This window comes from Coenobita brevimanus, chromosome 53 (assembly GCF_032717465.1).
Source record: "Coenobita brevimanus isolate Jiangsu-jjx chromosome 53, ASM3271746v2, whole genome shotgun sequence".
Taxonomy (NCBI): domain Eukaryota; kingdom Metazoa; phylum Arthropoda; class Malacostraca; order Decapoda; family Coenobitidae; genus Coenobita; species Coenobita brevimanus.
The window spans coordinates 40,892,143-40,915,780 of NC_137006.1; the positions used below are offsets into that span (position 1 = coordinate 40,892,143).

Here is a 23,638-nt window from a genome sequence, read left to right on the forward strand (position 1 = left end):
ATCAGCCAGAAAGATTGCTGGGAGGGATTGTTTTTTATAAGTTGTTTTGGCAAGATAGGGGAGACAGATATGGTGGTGTGGGTGTGTTGGCTGGGGAGATATAGGTGGAATATGTCATGAATGTTAGGAGGGTAAGTGATAGGATAATAAGTAGAAAAAATTTTGTTCGGTGGGAAAATGGTTGCATTTATATCGGTGTACATTCCACATGCACACTTAGATGAGGAAGAGAAGGACAGATTTTGAAATGACTAAGAACATGTAGTAAGTGGTATGGGGGATGATGAGATTGTAGTTTTGGGAGAGGGTTTAAATGGTTACATAAATGAAGCAGCTCAAGGATATGAAGGAGTACAAGGGGGATGTGCAAATGGTACAAGAAATGAGGAGAGGGAAAGGATACTCGAGAATGGAGAGGCAATGAACATGACTGTGCAATGCACATTTTAGGAAGAGAGAGAGTAGGTAGATGGGGGCACTCACCATCCACTCGCCTGATCTAGTGCTCCCCTCAGGTGTCTGCCCTTTCCCCTCCTCCATTCTTTTTTCCATCCATCCTCTCCTGTCTTTCTTTCCTTCATTCTTTCTTCATCCTTCTGCCTATGGGTGACTACACTCCCTCTTCTATCTTACTTTCATTCTTTCCTCTTCCTTCTGCCTGTGGGTGACTCTACAATGAGTGACAAGCCAAATGGTTTCCTGTACATCAGGAAACCATTTACTACACCCGGTGGTAACCATATAACCAAATTATAGCGCCTGGTGGTTTAATGGGTAATTACACCGCGCCAATTGGATTAAGCCGGTGAAAGTTTATATCCAAGGAGTGGTTGGGGTTTACTGTTCATGAAATGCCACCCAGGGATGAGTGAGGCTGGTCACTCTCATCTTAAATGTCAGGACCAACTTGCCTAGCCCCGGGCTCCTACACTCCTCATGGGGCAACGTAGGATTGGATGATGATGATGATGATGATGATGATGATGAGAGAGTAGGTTGAGTGCATACCAGTCTGGGGGAAACAGCAGCCAGATAGACTATTTCCTGGTCAAGAGAGCTGACAAGAGGTTTGTGAGCAATGTTAAAGTTACAGAGAGTGAAAAGTACGTGGAGCAAAACAAGTTATTGATATGACATGGTGCCTAAGAAGCGAGTGATGAAAAAGAGGACCTATGCATCTAGGAGGAATGTACTGAAGCTGGAAACCCAAGCAGTAAAGGATGCCTTCTACAGGGAGATGAGGAGAGTAGTAGCTGAACAGGGAGACATTAACAGAGGTGTTAATGAACAGTACAGAGCCCTCAAGAGGAACCTTTTGAGAGTTACTGATTCAATATATGGACAGAGTGGATGGACAAGAGGTCCACCAAGACATAAAGTAACCTGGTGGTGGGATGAGGGTGTAGAAGCTGCAGTCAAGGAGAAAAGAAGGCTTTTCTGGGAATGGAAGAGGATGGCAACAGACACGAATACTTGGCTGCCAAGCGTACAGCTAGAAAAGAGGTTTGCAGAGCGAAGTCTGAGTCACAGGAACTTTTACTTGATAACCTAAATAGTGGGGAAAGGAAGAATAAGATATTTAAGGTGGCGAATCCGATGATGAGGGAGAATGGGCATACCCTAGGTGAGCAGGGTGTGAAGAATGAGGAAGGAAGGGTAGTGGTGAAGTGGGGATATTAAAGACACATGGAGAGAGCATTACAGCAGGTTGCTGAATAAGGAGTCTGACTGGGAGAGATAAAGTTTGGAGTCTGCAGATCCAGCATTTGGCCCTTGGCCTTTGATTGACAGTATTACTGTGAGCAGGACAATAGGCAGGATGCAGGTGGGGAAGGCACCAGGTGTGTCTGGGTTGACTGCTAAAATGTTGAAAGCCTCAAGAGATACAGGAGTGGGGTTAGTCACAAATTTGATGAAAATGATAATATATGAGTGTGTTGTCCCATGTGACTGGCTGAAGAGTGTAACTGTAAATGTGTACAATGGGAGGGGTGATACCCTGGGAAGACGACATTATGGAGGCATTAAGTTTTTGGATCAGATAATGAAGGTAAGAGTGAATAGTGATGAGATGCAGTTTGGGTTTATGTCAAGCAAAGGGAACAATGATGCCATAATCACTGTTTGACAGTTTCAGGAAAAATACAGATGAAAGAAAATAGAGCTGTATTTCGTTTTTGTTGATTTCCTGAATGCCTTTTACAATGTCTCAAGAGAGGTGGAGCAGTGGGCAATGAGAAAGCTTGGAATTGAGGAGTGGCTGGTTAGGGTGGTTCTGGCCATGTATGTGGTTGCATGCACCCAGGTAAGGGTGAATGGAGATTTGACTGGGTTTTCCGTGAATGCTGGTGTGCACCAAGAGTCAGTTTTGGGCCTCTTGTCGTTTAACACGGTACTTGAAGCCCTCTCACGTGACTTCAGAAAAGAACTCCTGTGGAAGATGTTGTATGCTGATGATTTGGCATTGACTGCAAAGAATGAAAGGATGACAGAGGAAAGATTTAGGATGTGGAGAGATGGTATGAGGCACATACTGTAGGCTTAAGAGTAAATGCAGATAAAACAAAACTGATGGTATCTAGGGCTGGTGGCGGAACTGTCAAAGAAGAAGGAAAGTGGCCATGTGTGATTTGTCCCAAGGGCATGGGAAGTAAATCCATCTTGTGAAGTGTCTTAGATAAGTGGGTGCATAAGAGATGTAGTGGTATTAGAAGCAGACTACGGGAAAAATTATTACCTGTATGCGGTAAGTCAGGGAGAGAACGTGGAGACTGTCAGGCGTGAAAGGATTGAACATGCTGGTGAGTCTCTTGAGTGTGAAAGAGTTTGGTATTCGGAAGACATGTTATGTGCTGGAGGTTGTGGCTAGAGTGTGGAGTGGTTGGAAGTTCAGGGAGCAGTTGTCTCTCCTGATACTGACAGGGCTCTCCCTCCGTGCTATGGCATGTTTGTATGCAGCATGTATTTAGCTATTTGTAGTATACAGGAATTGAGCAATGCTCGTGTTGTCCTGTCTCCATATCCACATTTATCAAGTCTACCTTTACACACATGAATGTTTTTCTCATGCACCACCTCTTTGTCTAAGTCGTTCCAAATATTTAAGAATATACCTAATTGTGATATACACGGAATGTACTATGCTCGTGGGTTTCCGTCGCTGTTTCTCAATAAGTCGAATTTAACTTTAAACTCGTTTAAGTTTTTAGACTGGACGATCTCTTTGTCCAGGCTATTCCATAAGTCTATACTTCTGTAAGGAAAGCTATATTTCTTGATATCCTTCAAGCAGCTTGACTTTTTCAATTTCATTCCATGTCCTCTTGTTGCTCTCTTATCCCATACAAACAGATCTTCTTTGTCAATTTTATCTACTCCCACCATGGTCCTGAACACAGCAATCATGTCTCCCCTCTTTCTCCTTTCCTCTAACGAAGGCAAATCCAGTTTTTCCAGCCTCTCTCTGTATGACAGGTCTGTCAGACTGGGGACCATCTTGGTTGCTGTTCTTTGTATTCTCTCAATCTTGTTTATATCTTTCTTTTTGTGTGGGCACCACACTACCGCTGCATATTCTAACCTGGGGCAGATCATGGCCACTATTAATTTTTTCATCATTTCCTCATCCATATAATGAAATGCTACTCTTATGTTAGTCAAGAGCTTATAAGTCTCTCCAACTATCTTGTTAATGTGCTTTTCTGGTGACAAACTATCTTGGACCAGCACTCCCAAATCTTTCTCTTCTCTCCTTTTTGTGATTAATTCATTACCCAAAAAATAATTCAGTGATGGTCTCCTGGTACTTTTACCCATTTCCAATATTTTACATTTCTTTACATTAAATTTCATTTCCCACGTCCGGCTCCAATTGTGTATCCTATCCAAATCCTCCTGCAGTATTTTACAATCCTCCTCAACCTCTATCTTCCTCAAGATCTTTACATCATCAGCAAACAGACTCGCATAACTGTTCACTCCATCTACCATATCATTTACGTAAATCAGGAACATTACTGGCGCCAACACTGAGCCTTGAGGGACTCCACTTGTTACTTCCCTCCATCCAGACATCTTTTCCTTTATTACTGTCCTCATTTGTCTGTCTCTCAAAAAGTCTCTCATCCATTCCAGAAGTTTCCCCTTTAGTCCTCCTATATATTCTAGTTTCCACATTAGTCTCTTATGAGGTACCTTATCAAAGGCCTTCTCTAAGTCTAAGTACACACAATCCACCCAACCATCTCTCTCCTGTACCACATCAATCGCTCTTGAGTAAAAGCTCAACAAGTTTGAAACAAATGACCTTCCACTTCTGAATCCAAACTGACATTCAGCCAAAATATTCATCTCTTCCAGATATTTTATCCATCTGTCTTTCAGGATTCTCTCACACAATTTTGCGACCATGCTGGTTAGAGACACTGGTCTATAATTCAGGGGTTCTTCCCTGTTTCCTCCCTTGTAAATTGGTACCACATTTGCCCTCTTCCATTCTTTTGGCACTTTCCCCTCTTCCAGTGAGCATACAATTAAGCTGTGAATTTTATCCGCCAGTTGTTCTCTGCATTCCTTCAGTACCCAATTAGAAATTCCATCAGGTCCTGGGGCTTTCCTTACATCTTGGGTTTCCAGTAATTTATACACTTCCTGCACCTCCACTTTTATATCTTTCATCACCGGAACATTTCTAATCACTCCCTCCCCTCCCACAAGCTCCTTTTCTTTAGTGAAAACTGACTGGAAACGTTTGTTCATTATTTCTGCTTGCATTGCCGCATCCTTAAAGACCTCTCCATCTACTTTCAGCTTGGTGATTCCTTCCTTTTGTTTCAGTTTGCCATTAACAAATCTATAAAACAGTTTGGGTTCATCCTTGCATTTGTCAATTATACCTTTTTCAAAATTCCTTTCTTCTTCCCTACGTATTCTTGTGTATTCGTTTCTTGTTCTTTTATATTCTTCCTTTGTTCTGTCTTTACCTCTCTTTCTCCAATTGTTCCACGCCTTATCTCTCTCTCTTTTTTGGCTATCATACACCTTCTATTAAACCACTCCTTTTTCCTGTTTTCTTTCCCTCTTACTCTTGGTACAAATTTTTCCACTCCCAAATTATAGAGGTCTAGAAAGATATCCCACTTCCTCTGTATCTCTCTTGTTTCTCTGAATTTTCTCCAATCCGTATTTTCAAAAAAGTTACTCAATCCTGTAAAATTTGCTTTGCCAAAGTTGTATCTTCCCTGTCTATGAAGCTCGTCTCTTGGCTCGACGTTTCCTATTAACATCTGGAACTCAATGACGACGTGATCACATTTTCCCAAAGGACAGAGATATTCCAATGATTCTATTACATCGGGTTCTTTGGTGAACAGTAAATCTAACCTTGCTGGTGTGTCCTCACCTCGAAACCGTGTCTCTTCTTTGACCCATTGCGTCATCACATTATTCATTCATTTCATTCATTCATTGCCAGACGCCATGTATCCCAGACAGGGTGGCCAAGGGCTTAGAGTTAGTTGTTTTACAGGGAGGGGCACTAATCCTCCACCAACCCCACTTGACGTAGGGATGCCAACAGCATCTGGTGTTCCCCGGCGGTCACCCATCCAAGTACTAACCAGACCCAACGTTGCTTCATTATTATATTTAATAACATAGTGCCCCACGAATCCTCGCCACCTCCCGAGTACCATTCCTCCCAGTTCACCTCTTTACAATTAAAGTCACCCACCAAAATTATATTGCTTTTCTCAATTATTTTTTGCAAGTAGCTAGCCATATCTGACAACATCTCATGGTATTCATCATCCTTCCATGCTCTCGTCTTTGGGGGAACATACACTACCACCATATCTCTCTTAACATTCTCTCCAGTTTCTAATTTCATATATATCACTTCAGCCCTGCCTTCTCCCATTTCCACAGTATCTACATTTATGTTGTTCTTCACGCTATCATGTGTTAGGAATGTAATGCTGTATGGCAATGAGACTTAGAGAGAAAAGGAAGAGGATATTCACTAGCTTAAAAATACACATTGGACAATGATTACATGGATGTTCAGTGCGTCCCTGAGTGTGAGGCCTGAGGGGGCTAGGTTTATGATGGAAGAGTTAAGGGGGAGGATTAGAATGGAGTGCATTGGTGTTGTGATGAGGAGAGGTAGACTAAGATGGTTTGGGCATATGGAGAGGATGGAGGATGATAATTGGGTTCAGAAAGTGAGAAGTGTTTATGTCAAGGGTAGGGTTGCAAGAGGTGGACTGAAAAAGACCTGGGACGAGGTCACCGAGTGTGACCTCTGGCATAAGGGACTGAATAGGGAAGTTGCCAGAGACAGGGCAGCATGGAGACCTGCCATTAGGTGACCAAGGCCCATGCATGCAAGCATGTTGGAGCCTTCAAAGATGAATGACAAACGAACGAACCCAGTGTTGTAAATAGTTACCTGGCTTACAGGAAACCATTTGGCTTGTCAATCAATGTAAAACCACATGAAGAGGAAAGACGAGTAATAAAAAGTGACAAGAAAGATGGGAGAAATCAGAAGAGCAGAAGGCTGACACAGAAAATTAATGATAATGGTGAAGGAAAAAGTAGACAGCACTACATCAAGTGAATGGATGATGGTCTCCACCACCTACCACTTATATATACAGTATACAATATATATATATATATATATATAGAGAGAGAGAGAGAGAGAGAGAGAGAGAGAGAGAGAGAGAGAGAGAGAGAGAGAGATAGATAGATAGATAGATAGATGGGAATGGTAGTGCTTTGGTGGACATCTGTGCTGGTAAGGGGTTGGCAATAGCCAACACCTACTTTGACATAAGATGATCCACCAGTATACATGGAGAGTAATGAGGAGGATGGATTGTGAATTTGTTGACCGAAAGGCAATGATAGACTACGGGTGTGTGGATGAGCGAATGAGAAGACAAGTGTTGGATGCAAGAGTGTGCAGAGGGTGGGGGAATGGAGTCTCGGACCATCACTTAGTGATGGCCAAGGTGAAGCTGCAAAGAAAATGGTTGAGGAGACGAAGGGGAAGACAGGAGGAAACAGCTCTTGTGAGAAGAGTGGAGAATTTGCAAGATAGGGAGAAAATGGCAGAGTATAAGACCACAGTAGAAGAAAGATTGGGAAGGTATGAGCTAGAGCAGATGGAAGGGGTGGAAGACGTATGAAAGATATTTACGGAAGAGATAGGCGCAGCGTGTGAGGTGGTTTGTAGAGTGAGGAGGAGATGCAAGGGTGTGCAAGGGACAGCATGGTGGAATGATGAGGTGAAACGAGCTGTAGAACAAAAGAAGAAGGCATATAGTGAATGGTTAGCAAGTAGAGGTAGGGGAGAAGATGAGAGAGAGAAGAGAGAGGTATATGTGAGTAGGAGAAGGGAGGTGAAGAGACTGGTGAAGGAGAGTAAGAAGAAAGTGGATGAAGAGTTTGGGAGGAATCTGAGTGTGAAATGGAGGGAGAGTAAGAAATTGTTTTGGAAGCAGGTAAAGAAAGTAAGGCAGTGTGAAAGGGGAAATAGTAGGGGAGTGAAAGATAGGAATAATAGATTGTTGGTGGAGAAGAGAGAGAAATTGATGTCCTTTATATAAAGGAAAAGGGGAGAGAGAAGTATGTGGTAACCATAGGTGTATTTGGCTTCTTAGTGTGACTGGTAAAATATATGGTAGAATACTCACTGATAGGGTTAGGCATATGACAGAGGAGCTAGTTGGAGAACAACAAGGGGGATTTAGGAAGGGAAAAGGGTGTGTAGATCAGATATTTGTTCTAAAATGTTTAGTAGAGAAGTATCTAGAGAAGGGAAAGAAAGTGTATGCTGCCTTCAAGGACTTGGAGAAAGCTTATGACAGAATAGATAGGCAAGGTATGTGGAAGGTATTAAGAATATATGGAGTGGATGGGAAATTGCTGAATGCTGTGAAGAGTATGTACGAAGGAGCTAGGGCTACGGTGCAAGTGGATGGTGAGCTGAGTGAATTTTTTTATCTCAATGTGGGACTGAAACAGGGTTGTGTGATGTCTCCATGGCTGTTTAATATATACATGGATGGGGTTGTAAAGGAGGTGCAGGGTAGGGCAGTGGATGTGGGGGTGGCTCTAATGAATGAGGGTGAGTTTTGTAAGATTCCGGTGTTGCTGTTTGCTGATGATACAATATTGTTGAATGAAGATGAATAGGAGTTGCAAGGTTTGGTGAATGAATTTGGGACAGTGTGTAGGAGGAGGAAGCTGACAGTTAATGTAAACAAAAGTAAAGTTATGGTATTTGAGAGGAATGAAGTCACAGAATGTACAGTGAGGTTGGATGGTGAGGATATGGAGAGTGTGAGTGCATTCAAGTACTTGGGTAGTGTGATGAGTAAGGATGGAACTTTGGGGAATGAAGTGTGTGAAAGAGTACAGCAGGGAAGGAAGGTTGTTGGTTCACTGAAAGCAGTGATGAGAAATAGGGAGGTAAGTATGGAAGCTAAGAAATCACTGTATGATAGTATTGTGATCCCTACCCTGACGTATGGAAGCGAGGCGAGGACCTTGCAAGAGGGGAACAAGTCAAGAGTGAGAGCAGTGGAAATGAGCTACCTGAGAGGAGCATGTGGAGCAACATGGACGGACAGGTTGACGAATGAAGAAGTGAAGGAACGCTGTGGGGTGGATGTGGATGTGGTTGAGAAGATTAGGAGAAATACACTGAGGTGGTTTGGACATGTGGAGAGAATGGAAAATAAAAGACTGACTAAGAGGGTGTATGTAGGTGAGGTAGAGGGAGGGAGAGGGAGGGGTAGACCGAGGATGAGGTGGAGGGATGGAGTTGAAAGGTATGTGAGGGAGGGGGGGTGAGTTGGGGGGAGGGTAGTCAAATGGTGGGTGACTGAGCGACTTGGAGGCGTTTTGTCTGCGGCCACCCTTTGCGGGATCAGGGCGTCGGGCTATAGATAGATAGATATATATATATATATATATATATATAGATATAGATATATATATATATATATATATATATATATACACACATATATACCGCACTTGCCTAACTCACCGCAATTTCCTTCTGAACTCATGCCGTGAGTTGGTAAAACGTGAGTTTAAAAAACACACCTTATGGGGAAAAATATATATATATATATATACACTGTATCCATATATATATATATATATATATATATATATATATATATATATATATATATATATATATATACAGTACCCTTGCATCCAACACTGTAATATTGTCATGCATGGGTCCCGTGTTGGACCAAAAACGTGTTGGACAAACAACAGAGCTTATGGGGAAAAATGAATTATGTCAGCAACCCTAGGAAAAGTCACCCCAAATACGTACCATATACCTATACATATATTGGTACTATTGTAATTATAATAAATGGTACTGTGCTATGAATGATAACTAACCTTTTAGGATAGTGTTGGTGGGCTTGCTGGGAATGGAAGGTGGTATCCAAGGCTGTAGGTAGTCCTACTGGGTACCCGGAGGATGGCTGCTGGCGTCACTAGCGGGAAATGGCTGCTGCTCCTCCTCAACCTCCCTCATAAATCCTTCGAAATCACAATCAGAATCACTATCTTCGTCCACAGCCATGGAAGGTCCTGCTTCTGCCTGTCCTAGCACTCTGTAAGCCTTCACTGCTGCCAGGATCTTGTCTTGGTTTTTTATTATGGTCCTCACATTGGCTTCATTCATGTCGTAGGCCTTGGCAATGTCAACTTTCCCCTCCCCTTTCTTCTTTCTCTCGATGCTTTCTAGCTTAGTGGCCTGAGGGAGGTGTCGACGCTTCTTGGGGTTCTCAGAAGGCTTCCTAGGCATCGTGAGCAGGGTAAAATGCAGTAACAAGGGCAGAAAATGGAGCAAGAAAAAAGCACCTTCCAATGCGAATTATGCGACTGAGTGGCGGGAGAAATTTAAACAAAACATCACGGGACAGCAGAAGCGTTTTTAATTGGGCGGCATCACGATCACGTCACGATAGCGGGCGGGGAAGGCTACTTGATCAGAAGTTTTCATTGGCTATCATCATCATGGGAATGTCCAAGATCCATTCATTCCAAGATGCATGGACACACTGCGTTTGAAAGACTGGAGATCACAGGCAGCAGGAAATACAGACAGAGGGAGACAGTTCCAGAGTTGACCTGTTGCATAAATGAAGGACTGGGAGTGATGGTTAACTCTTGCATTAAAGAGTTGGACAGAAAAGGGATGAGAGTTTGCTGCTAGATGGGTGCTACGCGCCAGTCATAAAGATGGAGGAATGGATGCAGACAGTTCATGTGAGCAGTGACCATTAAAGTAGCAATAGAAAAGAGATAAAGATGCAACAGTGCGGCAAAGAGACAGAGGTTGAAGGGAGTCAGTAAGAGGAGGAGAGTTAATGAGACGAAAAGCCTTTGACTCCACCCTATTGAGAAGAGTTGTCTGTGGGGAGCCTCCCCACACATGAGAGTTGTACTCCACACAGGGGCGGATAAAACCCATGTATAGAGTCAACAATTGTGCAGGGGTAAAGAAAGAACGGAGTCAGATTAGCACACCTAATCTCTTGGAACCAGATTTTACAAGAGATTTAATATGATCGTTCCAAGATATGTCCCTAGTAAATGAAACCCCAAGCATGTTCAAGGATGATGCAGGATTAAGCTGAATATTATTAAACATTAGTGGGTATAGCTGTGGAAGATTTTGTTGGGTTGATAGGTGTAAGAACTGAGTCTTAGATGCATTAAAAAAAACAGATTATTTTCACCCCAGTCAGAGACACGAACCAAGTCAAACATTAGGTGTGCCATAGCCTCATCCCTTGTTTGTTGAAGTAACTGCTGAGATGGGTGTTCCAGGAACCGAATGGAAAGGTGAACGGTGGAGTCATCAGCGTATGAGTGGATAGGGTTAGATGCACAGCTTAGAAGGTCATTGATGAATAAAAGGAAGAGAGTTGGTGATAGGACAGAGCCCTGAGGAACACCACTGTTGATGGATCTAGGAGAAGAACGATGGCCGTCTACAACAGCGGCTATGGAACGACCAGAAAGGAAGCTAGCGACGAAGGCACAGATAGAAGGATAGAAACCGTAAAAGGGCAGTTTGGAAATTAAAGATTTATGCCAGACTCGAATGAAAGCCTTTGAGATGTCAAGTGCAATGGCAAAGCTTTCGCCAAAGTCCAGAAAGGTGGATGACCAGGAGTCTGAAAGGTAGGTGAGAAGATCGCCAGTCGAGTGTCCCTGACGGAACCCGTACTGACGATCAGAAAGAAGGTTGTGATAGGAAAGATGCTTTAAAATTTTTCTATTGAGAATTGACTCAAAAACTTTTGAAATACAGGATGATACGGCAACTGGACGACAGTTGTAGGGTTGGGAATGGTCACCCTTCTTTGGGACTGGCTGAATGAGAGCAAACTTCCAGCAATAAGGAAAGGTACAAGTTGACAGACAAAGGCGAAAGAGTTTGCCTAGGCACGGTGTAAGCACAGAAGCACAGTTCTTGAGAACAACAGGAGGGACTCTATCAGGCCCATATGCCTTGTTAGTACTGAGGCCAGCAATCGCAGAAAATACATCAGCTGAAGAAATTTTAATGTTAGCCATGAGGAAGTCTAAGGGGGGAAGTGATGGAGGAACAGCACTGGAATCGTCTAAGGTGGAATAGGAGAAAGTCTGTGCAAAGAGATCTGCTTTATCAATAGAAGAAATAGCTACAGAACCATCAGAGTAGAAAAGAGGAGGGAACATGATGATGTAAAGTTGTTAGAAAGGTTTTTGGCAAGGTGCCAGAAGGAGCGGGAAGAATTTGAGTTGGAGAGTTGAGAGCATTTAGTACGGATGAAATTATTTTTAGCAGAGCGAAGAACGGACTTAGAACGATTCCGGGCAGAAACGTAAAGATGATGTGATTCAGGGGTGGGTTGGCTCCGGTACCTTTTGTAGGCCCCCTCCTTGTTGCGGATAGCATTAGAACAAGCGTGATTAAACCAAGGCTTTCTTGCGTTAGACAAAGGTTACGAGAAAGGAATGTATGCTTCCATGCCCAAGAGAATAACCTCCGTAGTGTGCAAGGCACACGCAGATGGCTTCCGGCCATGAAAGCAATATTCATTCCAGGAAAAATCAAAGAAGTACAGCCTGAGGGCCTCCCAATCTGCGGCTCCAAAATGCCACAGACAACGTTTCCCTGGAGGGTCCACAGGCCGTACCGGAGTGATAGGACAGGTTAAGGTGATAAGGTTGTGATCAGAGGAGCCCAATGGAGAGAAAAGATCAACAGTGTAAGCAGAAGGATTAGTTGTAAGGAAGAGGTCAAGTATGTTGGAGCTCTCTCCAAGGCGGTCTGGGATACAGGTAGGGTGCTGTACAAGCTGCTCTAGGTCATTAAGGATAGAAAAAATGTAGGCATGTTCACCAGGTGGATCAGTGAAAGGAGAGCCAAAGGTGGTGGTGAACATTGAAATCTCCTAAAATGGAGATTTCAAAGAAAGGGGAAATGGATAGAATGTGTTCCACTGTAGAAGTAAGATAGTCGAAGAATTTTTGATAGTCAGTAGAATTAGGGGATAAGTAAACAGCACAGATATATTTACTCAGAGAATGACAGGAAAGCCAATGCCAGAGTGTAGAGAATTCAGAAGAATCAAGTTCAGGAACACGAGAGCAAGATAGGTTGTTGCGTATGTATACAGGACAGCCACCTTTGGCTTTGAAATGAGTATAGAGAAAGTAGGAGGATACAGAATTGGGTATGCTGTCAGTTGCCTCAGACAGCTGAGTCTCAGTTAGAAAAAGAAGGTGAGGTTTAGAGGAGGAGAGGTGGTGCTCAACAGAGCGAAAGTTTGAGGAAAGGCCGCGAATGTTGCAGAAATGAAGAAGAAGTGAGTCAGACAGTGGTTCCAGGCATCTTGAGTCGTCACCGGGAGAGGAGAGGAAGGTGGGGGCTTTTATGGTCCCCCCCCCTGGGGACTCCGAGGCTGAGTGCTGAGACTAATATGTCCTAAATTCTTGTCACAAAGTGTCAGTATGAAGGCTGGTCAATAAACTGTTAACACCACACATCGGGACTCCTCAAATATTCCATCACCAATTGTTATTCAAAACCTACCAAACATTACCACAATGTACACACTGCACCACAGTATACTGGTATATGATTTTACCCTAGTTATTTGCAGTTACTGTGGCCCAAGGCTAAACTGAATGTGAACCAAGTGGTCTGCAGGCTGTAACTGTCCTTCTACAGTCCAACATTCTCCTTCTTAAGGATGGGGAGGAAATTGAAAGCCATTTGTATAAATGGGTGGCAGAATGCCCAGTTATATCAGTGCCACCACATGAAGGCATCTCTCTCCAGCACTGCAACCTCAGTTATATTTCAAGAAATTATTACTCTCTGATGAAGTATCCAATACTATAAACCTTTACTCAATCAACACCAACAAATACATGTGGATAATTAGTATTTATTCAAAGTTGCTCAAAGTCCACCACCATTAAATAGTCAGTAAATCAATTACAGCATAAAAGCTTCTCACAAACAACTGGGCCACATGGTATAGACAGAAAAATATAGTTTAAAAAGAGGAACATCAGAATCACCAAAACCTCTCATATACTGTACCAAAAGTTTCACTCTGATTCATAGGCTGCTTATTCATGTGAACCCTGGAAAATGGGTGAAGAAATATATCAAGGATGCAAGCAGTTGAGATAAGCTTTCTGTTGGCAGAAGCTGGGGGTGCTGTTATTGCTGCTGTTGCTCAATCTCGGTCATGTCTGGTCCGACAGACCCACTGATCACAGGTAAGCAATTTCTTATGGGGTCACCCCATGGGTTCCCTCTATTGCTGATGTTGTGTCTGTGTCAAAGTGTGACACAAGTGCTCGTGGGCCCTTCGGGCCCTCTTGCACTTGCTTCTGCGGAGGGCTCTCACGCTGTGTGCTCGCTTTCTCGTGCTTCGCACTCATTTCCTCGTGCTTCTCACTCATTTCCTCACACTTTGTGAGGTAATCTGAGTCACGTTTATGTGCTGTTCTAGTCTAATGTTGTCACTATCGGCCGTCAAGACGACATCGAAGGGCCCATAATGTCCGTTTATGTGCTGTTCTAGTCTAACGTTGTCACTTGGATTTTTTGCAGCTAACCAAATGATCGTGTTATTTGCAGCTTCGGGAATGAAATCCAAGTTGTCCACACGCAAGTCCAAGATATTAACCACTCGGCCACATCAACTGACCAGGCGTGCTCGCTTTCTCGTGCTTCGCACTCATTTCCTCGTGCTTCTCACTCATTTCCTCACACTTTGTGAGGTAATCTGAGTCACGTTTATGTGCTGTTCTAGTCTAATGTTGTCACTATTGGCCGTCAAGACGACATCGAAGGGCCCATAATGTCCGTTTATGTGCTGTTCTAGTCTAACGTTGTCACTTGGATTTTTTGCAGCTAACCAAATGATCGTGTTATTTGCAGCTTCGGGAATGAAATCCAAGTTGTCCACACGCAAGTCCAAGATATTAACCACTCGGCCACATCAACTGACCAGGCGCCGCCAGCGGCGTTTTTTGGTCAAAATTTGAGCGCTCATTAAATATAGTAAAAGTTTTTCAATCATGATGGGACCAAATTTTTTCACATCAGTAAATTTTTTGTGATTTTTGTGCCAATTCTGGTGCAATCTGAATGTGTAGTTTCAGCTGCTCAAAATACACACACACACACAGACACATGGCTACTGATATAGTATAATAGATGTGATGTGCAGTGAATGCTGTTTGAGCCTATTCTGAAAGTTAGGCACATGCCATTTGTGATTCCACCCAACCAAAATCCATGCCTTACATTTGCCAGAAATTCTACATTAGAGGGAGTCAGCCAGAATGTCCTAGTACAAGAATTCTCTCCCAAAATTGCTCCACTTAAATTACAAACTAGATACATAAAATTTACCAACCAACAAAGCTCCAGGCCCAGATGGAATTTCTTCAATTGTCTGGAAAAAGTGCTCCCCAGAACTTGCTTCTGTTCTAGCCAAATTATTCAGACTATGCATACATACTTCTTTATTCCTTAATACCTGGAAAGAAGCCAATATCCACCCATTTCCAAACACAGGAAGGTCCTCTGACCCCTCTGATTGCCGACCAAATGCTACCACATCTTCTCTTGGTAAAAAACTTAAAATCTTAATGAATAAGCACATTGTTAAACATCTTGAATCCAATAACTTAATTAGCGATAGACAGCGTGTTTTTTTGTCATGAAAGATCCACCATTGATATATACTTAATGTCCTAACTCACACCATCCATCAATCAGTTGACCAACATGAAGAAACTCATGCAGTAGCCCTTGATATTTCTAAAGCTTTTGACATAGTGAGGCACTGTTCCCTGCTATCCAAACTCCCTTGCTATGGACTAAAGTCTTTTGTTCCTCTGAGTTCCTCACATCTCAGCGACAGAAAGATAAGAGTAAAAGTAGATGATGTATATTCCAATTTCCATTCAATTAACACCAGTGTGCCACAAGGATTAGTTCTGTCTCCAATCCTATTTTTATTCATATTAATGATCTCTTATCTGTCATCCATAATCCCATCCATTCATATGCACATGACTCAACACTTCAAAGTTCATTCACACTTAAACACCCATTCACAGAGCTTAATATCTCTAACCCACAACTTAGTAAAGCCATCTCCATAAATCAAGACTCATCTAGGATCACTGAATGGGGACAAAATAACCTTGTCTCATTTAATGCTAGTAAAGCCAAATATATACAATTTACTAAGAGATAGATACTGTATTGCCAAATTCCTATATTACCTTCAATGCTACTAACATTCCTGTCTCCAAAAGTATTGAAATTCTTGATATTTCACTTAAAAATGACCTCAGCTGGAACTCTCATATCAGATCACTTGCTAAACCCACCTCAGAGAACCTGGGGATTATTGCACAGTTTGCAGCTTCTTCACTGACAAGCAGTTGGCTATAGTTTACAAGTCATGTGTGCTCTCAGATGGAATATTGCTTATCCTTATGGAGTGGATGTGGGGAGGTTGCACTAAAGCAACTTGAGAGAATTCAAAACAAAGCTGTTAGAATTATTAATAACCCTGCTATTACAAATAAACTACCTCCCCTACAGGTAAGAAGGAATGCTGCCTCCCCTCAGGGTAAGAAGGAATGTTGCCTCCCTTGCATTATGTTACAGATACTTTTATGGCATGTGCTCAGACAAAGTTGCATCCATTGTGCCTCCTCTCCATGCTTTCTCCTGTAATACACGGGCATCTAGTAACACTGATGACCTGAATGTCACACTGCCATATAGTAGAACCTCCACTTTTCAGAAATCTTTTATTCCCCAAACCGCATCTCTTTGGAACTCGCCTCCCCAGAGTTGTTTCCCTCTAAACATCAACCTACAGCTGTTCAATTCCAAATGTTACAGATTTTTTTATGAATGGAGGAAACCAGGAATCTGGTGTATGGATTTTTTTTTTTTTAATTCATTTGTTTTTCCTTCCTCTGTTGTTGAGGGAAAAAAAAAAAAAAGCTGGTAACTGAGGAGGGCTACATGATATCTAAAGCCTAGCTAGGTAAACTTGGTCAGCTTTATTTAAAGATATCTACGATGGGTGTACATCTGGTGAGGGGGCTTGTAATACTGTTGTAACGAAGTGTTATACTGCCCTGTGCTTGAAATGAGTATATACTGTACATGCTTCTTCATTGTTAGTGTTGGAGTGTCTGGAGATGTATGTTGTTAAAAGGCTGATAATGCTTGTGTGGTGATTGTTTTTCATGACTAGTTGTGTTGTATGGCTCTTTCATATAATGCCAGGGGTATTAGCTACAGATGAAGTTATTATTAGATGCAGTAGTATTTAAGAAAACTTTGCCATGAAAGGAAGTGAAAAGTCTATAGTATGAGGTGATGTGAGTGAGTGGTGGTAGAGACATGTACATTAGAGGCTGAATGATAAAATGACTAACAGTCTCATAGTGAGGTAAATGGTAAAAATGGAAGGGTAAAACAATTCACTACATGAATATAGAGGAGGAAAAGTCACAGGTGAGAAAGGATGCACTAGGTTGAAATAACAAAAGGGATGTGTACTGACAAGCCAGCCTGGAGACTCTCTTGTCATGGTTACCCTCTGTGGGGAAGTTGAAACTAGAAAGTAAGACATTAGTCAAACAGAAAGACCAATGGACAGAATTCTACATTCATAACTTTGTCAGTACTGCATTCCAGACTAATAAAATGTAAAGCCTTCCTTCCCGCAGGACAGAAAAGTGTGCTTAGTAGGACTAAGGATACATTTCTTATGTGAAATGCTATGGTGATCCTAGGCTCATACCCCTTCAACCTGATGACATATCTTCTTCCTATCTCCTAACAATTTTATTAAATTTAGAGAATACCTTAAGTGAACTGTTGTTGTAGGCTTTATTTATCCCTAGTTCTAAGAGTATCTCTTGAATTGGAAAAGAAATAAAAATGTATGGAGACAGCATGAAAAAAAACGAGTACATCACCACAGTGAAAGGAGCTAACTTTCCTGAAAGTACCAAGTCCCAGTGATGTGAAAAAATAAGGCTTTAAAAACACTACCAGTTTAAATCGGTCATCAAAGACACCAAACACTTGGCTTAGAAACAGCTGTTAATATGCAACACATAAAAAGCATAAGTGGCAAGTAGCGGTTAAGGAAACTAGTTACTGCTCAATGCAGTTTTCAGAATGTTCATATAAAGCTTCTAAGCCACACAGCGGCACTCCATGGATTAATAAGGCTGATTAACTCTGTGACAGCATTTGTAACAATGCAGCAACCAAGCCATTACTTAGTTGTAGCTTCATGCGCTTCAATTGTTTCTTTCTCCTCCTTCGCCTCTGGATCTCTGCATCAATGTCCACTGAAGCCGGATCAGTGCCAGCTGCCTCCAAGCTCCTAATGCTCTCTTCACGGATTTTTTCAATATCTCAAGTTTTAAGATTAAGAAAATATTAGCCACCAGAACAAACAGGAAAATGGAGTACATACAGATAACAAGAATACAGAGAGAGAGAGAGAGAGAGAGAGAGAACTCTGAGAAACATTCTGGTGCTTCATTAAAAAACATATAAAACATCCAAAGCATACCCAAAAATATCAGTCACAACAATGAAACATATAGGTTAACATCCTGTCTCACACTTAACATCAGTTACATAAAATGAAAGAGTTTTCACTCCAACCATGTCTCCTTATATAAAGATTTCAGAACTGTATTCATAAAATCCAATATGAATTAAATATTACTTTAAACAGTGATATGCAGACTCTATCTATAGGTCTAATATGGTGGTCAAAGATCATGACATTCAAGTTTGTCATTTTCTATCTTAAAAAAAAAAAAAAAGTCCATTTCACGTAATAATGAACAATCAAATGTAGCCAATAATAAATCACAAATTACACAGAGAATGATTTTTTACCTATATCTGTAGGTGATGGAAGTATCCTATTAGTGTATTTTGAAAATGAAAGGAATAATCTTGTGAAAAAGGTAAGTCATATGTCTTCTCTGAGAGCAACTGTATCTAAACTAAGAAGGCTGGGCATTGCCACACAAGGTTATCACTATTCACTGACTGTCACCTGAACTTGCCTTCTTCTTTCTCTGTTGTTTATATCATCATCATCATCATCATCTTGACTTTTCTTCCCACTTAAGGACAGGGTGACACAGGTTGCAAAACGCATGGAAAAACTCAAAATCCACTTACTTCTCCTTTTCTTTTCCAGTTTTTTGGCTCTCTTGGCAGCTCTCCTGGCCTTCTCCTCCTTCTCTTGCTCCTCTCGGCAGCGGTGGAAGTTCTCAACCACAACTCCCACAAACATGTTGAGCACGAAGAAACCCACAAGAAGCAGGAAGGAGATGAAGTACAGCAACCGCCATTGAGAATAGTTCTCCACTGGCTGTTGGATGACACACACAACTTAACACCAACTCACTGACAGACATTTGATTTTATGTTGCTACGGCCATATACAGTAATCGTACTCAACTTTAAAAGGCCTCTGTATGGAAGGTGGTTAATGAAGGCTGAATTTAACCACATCAGTTCAGAAAGTCTACCCTAAGCCAAATAAGTCTGAAGGGAGCAATAATACTGCATAATGAAAAGTACACCTTTGAAAAAAAGTGGTTAAAACCACCATGTTTGTCTAGATCTTTTTGCAATTCCTTACAATTTACTCCTTTAATATGTTTCATAATTTTTGCATTGTCTGCAAAACGAACTCATATAAGTACTCAACCCTTCAGGCATGTCATTTATATATATAAAAAACATAACTGGGGCCAACATCGAACCCTAGGACACTCCACTAGTTACCCTTTCCAACTGGGAAAACTTGCCTCTTATTACGGTTCTCATTTTTCGTTTTATCAAATAATTTTCCATCCATTTCAACAATTTCCCATGTACACCTCCACAGGTATTCAATTTCCATTATATGTATATCAAAAGCCTTCTTTAAATCCAGATAAATACAGTCTACCCATCCTTCCCTTTTCTGAACAATGTCTATCACATTACTACAGGAGCTCAACAAGTTCGTAACACAAGACGACCCTTCTCTAAATCCACATAGCTTACATGTTACTACCATATGCCCTTCCAGGAATTTTATCCATCTTTTTCTAATGACATTTTCACATGGTTTGAAGACTGTACTCTACTAGTGAGAGAGACTGGCCTACAGTTAAGCGGGTCCTCCATGTTCCTACCTCCATAAATCAGGACTATTTTTGCTCTTTTCCATTCAGTAGGTAGCTCCCCACTTTCTATGGAAAACCTTATAATATCACAGAAAGGCCTCACTAACTGGTTCACACATTCTTTCAAGATCCAACCAGCTACTTCTGGTCTCACTGCCTTTCTCACAACTGTATCCCTCATTAAATGAAGTATATCATTTCTCTCAATTACTGATGTTTCCAATTTCAGTGGTTCCATATCTGTTACAGGTTCTAGGAATTCCCCTTCCGTTACAAGTACGACTGCAACTTATTCATCAAGTCACACTTTTCCTCTTCATTTTCATATATTACATCAATCAATCAATCAATCAATCAACCATTTCCTGTGGCACCCCACGGGATGCATAAGGCCTAGATGAACTCTCTCCACCAATTTTTGTCTCCTGCAATCTCATTTAGGCCCCACCAACACTCCTCTCCTGCTTTGCTTTTTACTGTCCTCAACCAGGTTTCCCTCAGCCTACCTCTGCCTCTTCTTCCTCTACTAGTCAACTCTGGCACATCCTGTATTAAACTGCCTTCTTTTCTATATATGTGCCTCAGCCATTTCCAGCAAGACAGTCTCACATATTCATCAACTGGTTCCACTCTCGTAATATCCCTTACTCTTTCATTTGCAACTCTGTCTTGCCACTTTACCCGAAGAATCCTTCTCAGTATTTTATTAATCCTAATACTTTCTGATCTGTTGCAATTGTACTGTACCATGACTCATGCCCATAAATTAAAACTGGTCTAACCATGGACTTGTAAAATTTTACTTTAGTATGTATAGGCATAATATTATTCCAAACAGATTTCAACATTCCAACAGCTCACCAAGCCTGTCTAATCTTCTCCTCAAGTTCATTGTTTAATGATCCATTAGATGATACAATTATTTCCAGATATTTAAAATTTTCTACATTCATCACCACATTATTCCCAGTTACACAATCGATTTGGTTCTCCACATTCATATTACCAATTTCAGTCTTTCCACAATTTATTACCAATCCCACTTTTTTTTCAATCGGGGAAAGTCCCAGGAATTGATGGAGTGTGTGGTGAAATGCTGAAGCATGGGGGAGAGATAGTAGTAGAATGGATGTGGAAGATGTGCAGATTGGCCTGGAAGGAAGGTAGAGTCCCGGAGGATTGGAAGTCAGGTATAATTATTCCCTTGTACAAAGGACAAGGGGAAAAAGAAGTGTGTGGTAACCATAGGGGCATTTGTCTTCTTAGTATAATAGGAAAAGTGTATGGTAGGATACTTATTGACAGAGTTAGAGAAAGAACAGAGAAATTAGTTGGAGAAGAACAGGGAGGCTTTAGGAAGGGAAGAGGTTGTGTAGATCAGATATTCATTCTTAGATCTTTAGTGGAAAAGTTTCTAGAGAAGGGAAAGAAGTTGTATGTGGCTTTCATGGATTTGGAGAAAGCATATGACAGGGTGGATAGACAAGGATTGTGGAAAGTGTTAAGAATATATGGAGTAGATTGGCAGTTGCTGAATGCTGTGAAGAGTATGTATGATGGTGCGAAGGCTGCAGTGCGTGTGGATGGTGAACTAAGAGAATTTCTCTCTTTGAAAGTTGGTTTGAAACAGGGATGTGTCATGTCTCCATGGTTGTTCAATCTGTACATGGATGGGGTAATAAAAGAGGTACAAGGTAGGGTAGTGGATGTTGGAGTGGCCCTGGTGAGAGAGGATAGTGTTTGGAAACTCCCTGTACTGTTGTTTGCAGATGATACTGTGTTGTTGAGTGAAGACGAAGGGGAGCTGCAAGGCTTGGTGGATGAGTTTGAGAGAGTGTGTAAGAAACGGAATCTAAAGGTTAATGTAGGGAAGAGTAAAGTGATGGTCTTTGAGAGAGGTGAAGTTAGTGAATGTACAGCGAGGTTGGATGGTGAGGAATTGGAAAATATGAGTACGTTTAAGTACTTGGGTAGTGTGATGAGTGAGGATGGAGGTTTGGAGGGTGAAGTGCTTGAAAGGGTACAGCAGGGAAGAAAGGTTGCTGGTTCTTTGAAAGCAGTGATAAGAAACAGGAAAGTGAGCATGGAAGTGAAAAAGTTACTACATGACAGTATTGTGATACCAACTCTAACGTACGGAAGTGAAGCTTGGACATTATTGGAAGGACACAAGTCAAGAGTGAGAGCAGTGGAAATGAGTTATTTAAGAGGAGCCTGTGGAGTCACATGGAGAGACAGGCTGATGAATGAGGATATAAAGGAGCGTTGTGGTGTTGATGTGGATGTGATAGGAAGCGTTATGAGGAACACACTGAGGTGGTTTGGCCATGTGGAGAGGATGGAGGGTGAAAGACTGACGAAGAGAGTGTATGTGAGTGAGGTGGAGGGGGGAAGAGGGAGGGGGAGGCTGAGGATGAGATGGAGGGATGGGGTGAAGAGGTATATGAGAGAGGGGGGTGTGAGTTGGGAGCAGGGCAGTGAAATGGTGGGGGACAGGGCGACTTGGAGGCGATTTGTTTGTGGCCACCCCAAACGGGATTGAGGCGTCTGGCAATAGATAGATAGATAGACTTTTTCTCCTTCCTACACCAGAGAATCAAGCACCCTCTGCATCTCGTAAATGCTTCCGCAAATCAGTACAATATCATCAGCATAGTCCAAATCCATCAGCCTCTTATTTTCTTTCCAGTTAATTCCTGCATATGTTCTCCTTACAACCTTTCTCATAACAAAATCCATAACCAAAATAAACAGCAAAGGTGAAAGAACTCCACAAAGAATCATTCCTGACCTAACTTCAAATGGATTACTCAAAGAACCATCCACCATTACCTTACAAAAAGTACCATTATGCAGGCTTCTAATAATATTCACAAACTTTTCTGGTATACCATAAAATCTCATAATTTTCAACACAGCTCCACATGAAACACTATCAAACACCTTTTCAAAATCCACAAACATATACTAAGTGGCATTTTCATCCCATTAGTTTGTTGATTTGATGCCTGACAAAATCTGATCATTACGACCTCAATCCTTTCTAAATCCCACTTGTTCTTCTCTTAAAATTTTATCAATTACTGGCTCTGTTCTGTTCAACAAGATTTTGAAAAAGACTTTTGCAACTACAGGTGTCAAAGTTATCCCCCTCCCATTTCTACACACACTTAAATCTCCCTTTATTGGTATTTTTATAATCACTCCATTTTTCCACTCTTCCGGAATTCTACCATTATCCCAAACCACATTAAAAAGTTTCAAAAGCATGTTCATCAATTCATCATTTTCCACCTTAAGCATTTCAAGAAATATTCCATCCTCTCCTGGGGCCTCAAAATTCTTTAATTCCTTTATTGATTTTGCTACCCCTTCCAAGGTTATATCCCCTGTTTCTATCTGCAAGTCTCTCTCGGCTGGCAAAATGTCTTCTTCAGCTGGGATTGGTCTATTCAGAACAGATTCAAAATGCTCTTTCCACTTTCCTTTTATATCCAAATCTTTAGTCATCAAGTTACCATTTCTACCATTACATCACCATCTCTCAATCTCATTATGCAGTTCTTTGTTCTCATTTTACTATTGACAAAACTGTAGAAGAGCTTGGGTTCTTTCAGCTTTTATTAACAATATCCTTCTCTTATCTTTGTTCTTCCTTCCTACTTTCTTTTACATATTCATTTCTTACTTCTTTGTACTCTTTCCATGCTTTTCCAGTATATCTTTTTCTTACTTTATCCCATGCTCTAATCCTAATTCCAAGTGCCTCCCTACATCTTTCATTTAACCAATCTTTCTTTTTGTCTTCCTTTTTTTTCACCAACTATAG

General features: G+C 41.5%; 1 protein-coding gene across 1 annotated transcript in view; it reads right to left on the reverse strand.

Annotated features, from left to right (window-relative positions):
- LOC145400804 (voltage-dependent T-type calcium channel subunit alpha-1G-like) overlaps window positions 1-23,638 on the reverse strand; it is a 470,580-nt gene that overhangs the window by 142,497 nt on the left and 304,445 nt on the right. The window contains exons 26-27 of the mRNA XM_080273240.1: window positions 18,812-19,004; window positions 17,887-18,024 (exon numbers count right to left, since the gene is read on the reverse strand). Of these exons, the coding sequence (XP_080129366.1) occupies window positions 17,887-18,024; window positions 18,812-19,004 (331 nt within the window). The remainder of the gene's footprint in view (window positions 1-17,886; window positions 18,025-18,811; window positions 19,005-23,638) is intronic.